The sequence below is a fragment of the Elephantulus edwardii genome, unplaced genomic scaffold (genome assembly GCF_000299155.1).
Source record: "Elephantulus edwardii isolate Elephantulus edwardi_28Jun2011 unplaced genomic scaffold, EleEdw1.0 scaffold00294, whole genome shotgun sequence".
NCBI classification, from domain to species: domain Eukaryota; kingdom Metazoa; phylum Chordata; class Mammalia; order Macroscelidea; family Macroscelididae; genus Elephantulus; species Elephantulus edwardii.
Window position 1 is genome coordinate 2,387,796 of NW_006400044.1, and position 8,158 is coordinate 2,395,953.

The following is an 8,158-nucleotide window of genomic DNA, read 5'->3' on the forward strand; positions in this document are numbered from 1 at the left end:
TATAATTTCTAATACAGTTGAATTGTCTTTACTGCCAACTATCTGTTTGCTCCATATCAACATGCATAAATTCAAGGGAGCAATTTTCATAATTTACAGGTAGTATGTTATTTAGGTTTTTTCAAAGCCTTATAAACGAAGTTAAGATAATAAAGAATTATCCCAGTATGATGAGTCCTCAGAAATTCTCTGTTCTCAGTGTGGTGATGTTAACACTCATAACACTAGTTGGTGCTAGATAAGCAGCATATCAATGCTGAGTAGTCCAGAACTAAACTGCACTTACAAAACAAAAGGGCACTGATTCTAAAGCGTAACTGATAGCTCTCTCTTTCCCTCTTTCTTTCTCTCTCTCTGTCTCTGTCTCTCTCTCTCTCTCTCTCTCCCTCACACACACACACACACACACACACACACACACACACTCTTTTCCTAGTGAAAGCTTACATTCTTGGAAATCAGAAGCACCACAATTCCCTGGAGCTAGGAGTTCCCAGCAATCCTGAATGAAACAATTAGGATACCTTCAGAAAGGAGAAAGCTGTGGCCTACAGCCTAGAGAATGTCCCAAAGACCTGTTTAAAATGATTGCTGTCTCTCTTTCTTTATACCACACAGTTGCAAAACTCAATACATTAATAATTAATGTTATAAGACATCTATTAAGATATTTAAACTTCCCATTTTTTAGAATAAGAACATCATTCAATTGTAAAGTGCTTACACTATCACACCTTAGTATCCTATGTGATTTTACAAACTAATATATTTAATTACAGTTCTAAATTCTCCACATATGGAAATCATGCATGATGAATGACACCTTTTTCATTGTCCCCAGTGTTCTAGTAAAAAAGGGGAAAAAATCTCAAAAAATAAGGAGGTCCAATAATGAGACCATGTTATAAAGTGACTGATTCTGCAAAGAAAGTGTACTAGTAATTTAGTGCACAGGAAAGAGGGGAGGAGAGATTAAATTGGTAGTGATTGCAGCTGATAGCTCATAGTGGAGTGTTGTGTTTTATGCTTCCTTTAAAATCCAGCAGAGAGCACAAGGAAAGCTGGTATCCATGAACATGGAGGATAACAGAGATAAAAGTGGTGAAATAGCGCATTTCACAGACCAGAGGGCATGAATGTAAATTAATATCTTTATTCACCTGGAACTGAAGGAATTATAAAAACATATTGAGAAGAACTGAAATGCACACTAGAAAGAAACCCCTTCTAAAATCAGTAAAGCAGGGCAGTCTTCAATCTTTGGATTACCTGGTAAAGGGGGCTGGGGAGTGGGGGATTCGTTGCAGGAGACAATTGTTCAGTCTGTGTCCTAGGTGTCTTTTTTTTTTTTAATCTCTTCTTTTTTCAACATTAATCCACTTACTATCTCCTGTTTGATTATCGTTATTGATCTCCACAACCCCCCCTTATGAAGTCTTTTTAATTTGGCTGTTTTAAGTTCTCTGCAGGGACCCTATCTCCTGCGTGGCTTCTTTGGGGACTTTAACTTGTCCTTTTGCCAAACAGCTCTCTCACCCCTCCCACCTCAATCATGGCTCTGCCCCAACGTGCGCCCAATAAAAGCGGGCGGATTCCACTGGGAGATCCAAGGCTCATTCCACATCTATTCATCAGGTTGCTCACTTAAGCTTCAAAACACCCGTAGTCGAAAGCAACCTCAGCTGCTGCCCTAGAAACTTGTAAGTATTTCAAGAAATCTACAAATAGCTCAGACGATTCTCAATGGAGACTCCTTTGTAAAATGGACAGACAGATGAGCTCTGGAACTGTGCTGAAGAAAAATCAGGGCAGAACCTCGGGGATGGGAGGCATCTGGCAAGAAAGGAGGAAGGATTTATGAGCGTGGCCACTTAGCAGGGCAGCAGGAAAATTTACTCCGGAAGTAGCCATCGCTAATTTACAAAATCTCCATAACCACTTAGCTCCCTCCCGAACCACACTCTCCAGGACTCAGTGCTCTCTCCTCTACTACCAAGCGCCCACGCCAGCTCCTGCGCAGGAGTCTCAGGGCATCAACAAGGGAGTTAGGGGCACCACTTTGCCTCCTCTGTTCTCCAAATTTACAAAGAAGAAAGTGTAACTGAGATGGGGGGAAGGGGGCGGTGAAGGTTCCGGAACTGTCTCCTTATGCTCCTCAGCTCCACATTGCCAGGAAAACCCAAACTGTCTACTGTGAACCAGTAACCACCACAGAACCTAGCAAAAAGACTCAGGTGGGCGCTCAGCTTAGCCAAAAATTAGGGTCCCAAGTGATCTGAGAGAGACCTGGGAGGGGCCAGCGTTGGCACTTTGCGCCTCCTCTCCCTTTGCAGCCTGGAAGCCTCTATTGCCACTTCAAATTTGGGATGGAGAGGGGAGTGTAGGAAGGAATCTGGACAATCAACCCCCAAAGATTATCTCCTCCTTTCCTCACCGTTAAGTCCCAGCAGCTTGGCTTGGCTCCCAACGCTGCCTTTCTTCAGAGCCAAGCCACTTATCTTAAAGATCAGACACGTTAAATTAAAATGTCAGAGTTAAAAACTGGGCAGCTACCACGAGGAGTTTCGAATTTGGTTTGAACAACAAGCCCTTCTCCCCAGACTCTGGGGTTTTAAGTTTCTGTGTGTTCTGTTGGGAGGGGGTCACGGAGAGGAAGGAGTGCGGAGGCATGCACACTCAGGCTGGCCACGCAGGATGAAAGGACACTGGTTCGAGTGGTGGAACAGCTTCACGGAGGTCTGAGCAGCAACGAGTGGCAAGAGCGATTCGGGGTCCTTAGTTTTACTGAACACTTCCTGAGCTGAGAGCCTTTTGGTGTTTGGCATGCTCAGAGACACACTGAAGATCTCACAACCTCAGATGTGGCACAGCGCGGAGATCCTCAGCGCACCATGCGCGCATCGAGGTATGTATATGTTTAAGGCATGCCACACAGCCACCCGCACGGAGAGTCTCTCCCAACCTCTCTGTACACAAAATGCAATGATGCTCGGGAGCGCAGGAGAAAGTGCAAAAGGAACCCAGGACACCCACATGCCCAGAAACAGATGCGTGTCCACACCCCGTGCATCCAAGGTCCATCCATGCCCATCTCAGAAGAGAAATCTTAAAATAAGAATAATTACAACATCTTGACCAGTTGGAAAGTGACATTTAAAATAGTGGTTTCCAGTTGAAAGTAAGACGGCGAACTGAGGAAGCCAGGAGAACTGGGGAAGAGGAGAGGAAGAAGGAGGGAAGGAAGAAGCGAAGGGAGGTGGCCGCGAAGCCTGGCGGACCCCCTTACCTTGAGCGGCCGAGCCGGTGCCGCTGGCGCTGAGCAGGGCCAGGGCAGGTAACACGAGCATTTGCAGCACGTATCCCAGTCCCAGTCCGCAGCGGGCCGCTGTTGCCCGCAGACCTTTCCTCATCGTCGACAGAGGTGTGCCGGAGGAGCCACACCAAGAGACGCGCAAACCGTGGAAAGCCCCACTGGGCAGCAGCTGAATCCGTGCACCGAGCAGCAGTCGGAAGAAATAATGGTAACCAAGCGCCGCACTCCACTTTCTCCCCAGGCAGGGGCCAAAAGAGGTGGAGAGGGGACGCCGGAGGAGTTTGAAGGTTCCTCTCTCTCCCTGTGCCTTCTAACTGGTGTCTCCTGTGAGCTGCTGCTCTGCCCCCACTAGGGAAGTCGGGGGAGGCGCCAGGCGACCACCTCTGCCGCTCCTCCCAGCAGCGGGAGCAGTCGCAGCTCCGCCGCGCGCCGAGTCTGGACTGCTCTCCGGTCCCCTCGCCTGAACAGAACACACACGCCTGGGGGTGGGAGGGAAATGGGAGGAGGGAGCAGAGGGAGGGAGCTTGGGCACAGCGAGGCGCTCCGGGCTCCAATCTCCGTATTCTCACGCTGGCGGAGGGCGGCCTGGCTGCCACTGCTGGGTGGCCAAGGACGGTCACCTCTTAGTGAGGACCTCAGAGGTCCACCGCGCGGCAGTGGTGGGCTTCGCGGAGGAGGAGTGGAGGGCACAGCCCATCACTGCTGAGGGTGTGTAAGGGGCGGCGGAAACGCGCCCGCCGCGTTATGTAAGCGAGGGTCGGCGGGAGATGCTCCCTTAACGCTAAAAGTGGAGACCGACTGCTGGTTTGCCAGCGGCAGCCTGGGCGCAGGAGACCTGCGGGAAGAGGCGGCTGTGGGGAGTCGGAGGCGCCTGCCGCAGCGGGCGCGCTCCAGGTCTCTTCTCTCTGTCTGGTGAAGCTCAGCCCGTCGCCTCCTAGCTTCTTCACTGCGCCAGCAAAGCTGGAGCCAGACTTTCCCCGGACTAAACTCGCTGTGTGGCTTTGGGATTTGGGGTCGATTAAGCCAAGTGCCGGCTCCTGCTGAAGTCCTGCTCTGTGCGGAAGGAGGCATACAGCTTTTGCCATGCCTCAGCCGGCCACTATCTTTGGAGTTGTGTGTGCCACACAGAGGGCTTTGGACTTTGCGCACCCAGGACCTCTTCGCGGTGCAACAGAAACGGGAAAGGCTCCATGACAACTCTTTCTTCAATTATGTTTCCTTTGCATGCTTCTTGGTGGCTGGCTAGGCTGACTTTTCAAAGGGTGAGGAGAAGATGCTGAGAAAAACTCTCCTGGCAACAGGGCACAGCAAAATTTGCAATCACTTAAAGTGGAACCAATTGCATGTTTTCCAAATTCTGAACAGAAAAATAAATCAGGATTCAAATTATTATAAAATGTTAACCTAGGAGATTATTTCCTAAGTAAGGAGTTAAGGGATTCTGTCAAATGAAAAAAGAGGAATGTAATGAAGAAAGAGTGGGTGGATAAATTAAGGAAAGTCAAGACAAAGGAAACTTGAATGGATTAGTGGAAGTGATACACCACAGAAACATTGTGTTCTTGGTGTCAAGTGGAATAAGGGCGAGCACGTACACACACACGCACATCCACACAACCCTAGATTGGAGATTTAATATTGCCTATGGTCATAGTTCTGTAAACTTGGGCAGGTCAGGTAGTTTTTATGTCTCCCTTTGTGAAATACTTTAAATAGTTTCACATTTCTTTTCTGTTCTAGTATTCCAAGATCCATCTGGCTGGCTCCATCTAGACCTCTAACCAATAAGACCTATCTTGAACAAACCCGATAGGTCTCAAAGGTGCACACTGGCAAATAAAAAAACTCAATCCGCTGCCACTGCCAATTACTTCTGACTTATGCTGACCCTCTCCAAGATATTAGAGAGTCTGAAACTCTCCACAAAAGGAAAATGGGGTTTTCCCCCCCTTTTTCTTTTTTTCTCCCTCAGAAGGGCTGGTGGATTTCCCATTAGCTACTGACAATGTTATGGTACATGACTTGGGCTCCTTGCGTTGGCAAAGATGTTGATGAAACTATTCTGTTTCCACAGAGGCTTTTCCTGCCATACCAAAATCTCTTCTTCACTTTCTTTAGCTTCTCCAGACCGAGAGATATGACATTCTGCTTATTGACACGAGGCTGTCTGGGATCACTTTTTAAAAGTTTCAATTACTGTGATGTAGGTGATTCAATATACTAATGTGCAAAAGTGGATCTAATATCAGTATATATCCTGTAGGGTTATTGTGAGAATGAAGTTAGTCAAACAAATGGAAAGTGATATTTGTACTTGGTGCTGTTGGTCTATTATATATGAAGTGGCCCTGCCAACTAAAAGCCAGGTGGTTCAAATCCACCAGCTACTCCTCGCGTTAAAGACAGATAATCTCCTCCTGTGTAATTTACAGACTCTGAAAATCTGCTAGAGGATCAGCTATGAGATGGTTCTATCAGGTGACAGCAATGAGTGGAGTTTTCAATTCTTATAATTGGTGGAAGGTTCTCCTTAATTTCATCAGCCAAGGTGGTGTCTAGAAGCACTTTTTGTGATGAGAAGCATATTCCATACTGGTAGCCATTATGTATATTGTGGCTATTCTGTACTAGAAATTGAATTTTTCATTGAATTCTATTTAAATATATATATATATGTATATATATATATATATATCCACAAATGATTAGTTGCTATGGTATTGGACAGTGCATAAATAAGTTACTCATAACCTCCCAATTATTACTTAAGCAATTACATCAACTCAAGAGATTCTGATAATATTTGTTACTTGCCATGGTTTTAGAAAAAAGTACAGCTGCTTAAGTAAGAACTAAACAAACACCTATATCATTATCACAGTAACAGCATCTAAAATCTATTACTATACACTTTTATTTTATTTTCTAACTAAGATATATCTCCCTTGAGAAAAAGACTTTGCTATGTTCATTGTTCTGTATCTAACACAAAGCTGGATATCAGATGTTTGGTGCCCACTCAGTTTTTGCTATTTGATTGACAAAAAGACTCAATAAAATCTCGATTAAATAATGTTCAATTTGTCACATAATTGACACATTGATGTGCTCAGTGACAGACAGCATGAAATTACTATCAAGAAAAGGAGAATAAGAGATGAAAGAAGAAAAGTAGTCCCATACTGATAATCAGCCTAAAGAGGGTAGGAGAATGATTTGAGAGATGGTATGGAGATCAGAAGTGGACAAGGGAGAGGGGAATGCACGCCAGCCCAAGAGCAGGAGCAGAAAAAACATCAGCTGCATAGGTCAGGGGAGCAAGCAGGCGAGTTTCCTACAATCTATGGTTGCAGATGGAACTTGGCTTTTAATTTTCATTACCATCCTGCCTAGCTTTATTGACTTGTCATATTTGTGGAGGAGAGAGGACTTTTCTGTTTCATTTTTTAAAATATTTATGACATAGGCTTGATAACTTACTTTGTTCAAGATAAGAGCTCAAATGCCCTATTTGAGCGAGACCTACAGTAACCAACACACCTAAACTAGCATCCAGTTATCAAACTTAATTGCTTTCAGATGCTTTAATTTCCCGTTTGACTCTTATTCTACATACATATGTGTATGCATCTGCAGAGCTTTGGTGGCAACCCGAAGGCAAGTGGTTTGAATCCGCGAGCTGCTCCAGGGTAGACAGACATCACCCTCTGCACTATTTATAACCTCTGAAAACAAGCTAGAGAGTTAGCCATGAGTCAGGTCTGACTGGAAAGAAAATAATACAACACATATGTATTTATAAGGGGAGCCATGGTGAAGTACTAGACTAAGGGTTGGGCTGCTAACCTGAAGGTCAATAGTTGGATTCCACGACACTTTCGTCTGGAGACTGGGAAGATGACCCTGTTAAGGTTTATTTACAGCCTTAAAAACCCCAGACAGTATCACTGTGAGCCAGAAATAACTCCACATTGGTAGCTTTGGTAGTAGGTATGTATGTGTGTGTGTGTGGCTGTGTGTGTACATATATATAGGGTGCTCTGGTGGTTAGATCTTAGGGAGTTACTCTGGTAAACCAAAGATTGAGCCTCTCTGGTGTTTAGAATCTGCCAGAACTTCCTTGGAAGAATGATGGGCAACCCTCCTCTATATCTTCAGCAGAAAGTATACTTCTCTAGGGATGGGATTCCCACCCATCATATATACTGCTCAGCCAGAGTGCTCTATGGAGGCAAGAATGATGAGATTTTGACTCACATACGTTGGGCATGTTGCTAGAAGGTGCTGTTCATTGGAGAGGGACATGATGTGGGAAGGGTGTAGGGCTGGTGAAGGAGAGGAAGATCCTCAACCAGGTGGACTGACACGGTGACTGCTGAAATGGGCTGTTGTATGTCAGGAAGTATGAGAATTGCACAGGACAGGACTGGTTTCAAATCTTCCGTGTATAGGGTCACTAAGAGTCGCACTCGACTCGATGACACCTAACAACATTTGAGAACTTAGAATAGTTCTTGAGTCATAGTTCCATTGTTAGTTTTCTTTGAGTCCATTGCAACACAATAACCACAGGAGATAGACGAGGACTGCCTCACAGGGTTTTCTAGTCTTCACAAGAGTCAGTGATCAAGGCTTAGTCCCATAAAGCCAAAAGGTGAATTTGAACCAGGAAACTTTGAGTTAGCAGCAAAGCATTTAATCATTGCCCCAGGAGTATTTCATAGTAGTTGATCAATAAATATTTATTGAATATTTAGTGTATCAATCGGAGCCAATGAATCTCAATACTAGGATAAGCCTTTTATTGAAACGTTTTTTTTTTATTTTTCAAAGTGGATTTGCAAG

The 8,158-nt window shown here is 45.1% G+C and overlaps 1 protein-coding gene across 2 annotated transcripts in view; it reads right to left on the reverse strand.

Moving 5' to 3' along the window:
• Positions 1 to 3,562, reverse strand: part of UNC5C (unc-5 homolog C (C. elegans)) — a 619,049-nt gene extending 615,487 nt beyond the window's left edge. Inside the window, exon 1 of one of the 2 annotated variants that reach the window (XM_006900759.1) lies at positions 3,287 to 3,562. In XM_006900759.1, coding sequence (XP_006900821.1) covers positions 3,287 to 3,410 — 124 coding nt within the window. In that variant the 5' untranslated portion in view covers positions 3,411 to 3,562. The remainder of the gene's footprint in view (positions 1 to 3,286) is intronic. The other variant, XM_006900758.1, reaches the window with a different exon arrangement.
• Positions 3,563 to 8,158: the final 4,596 nt, after the last annotated feature.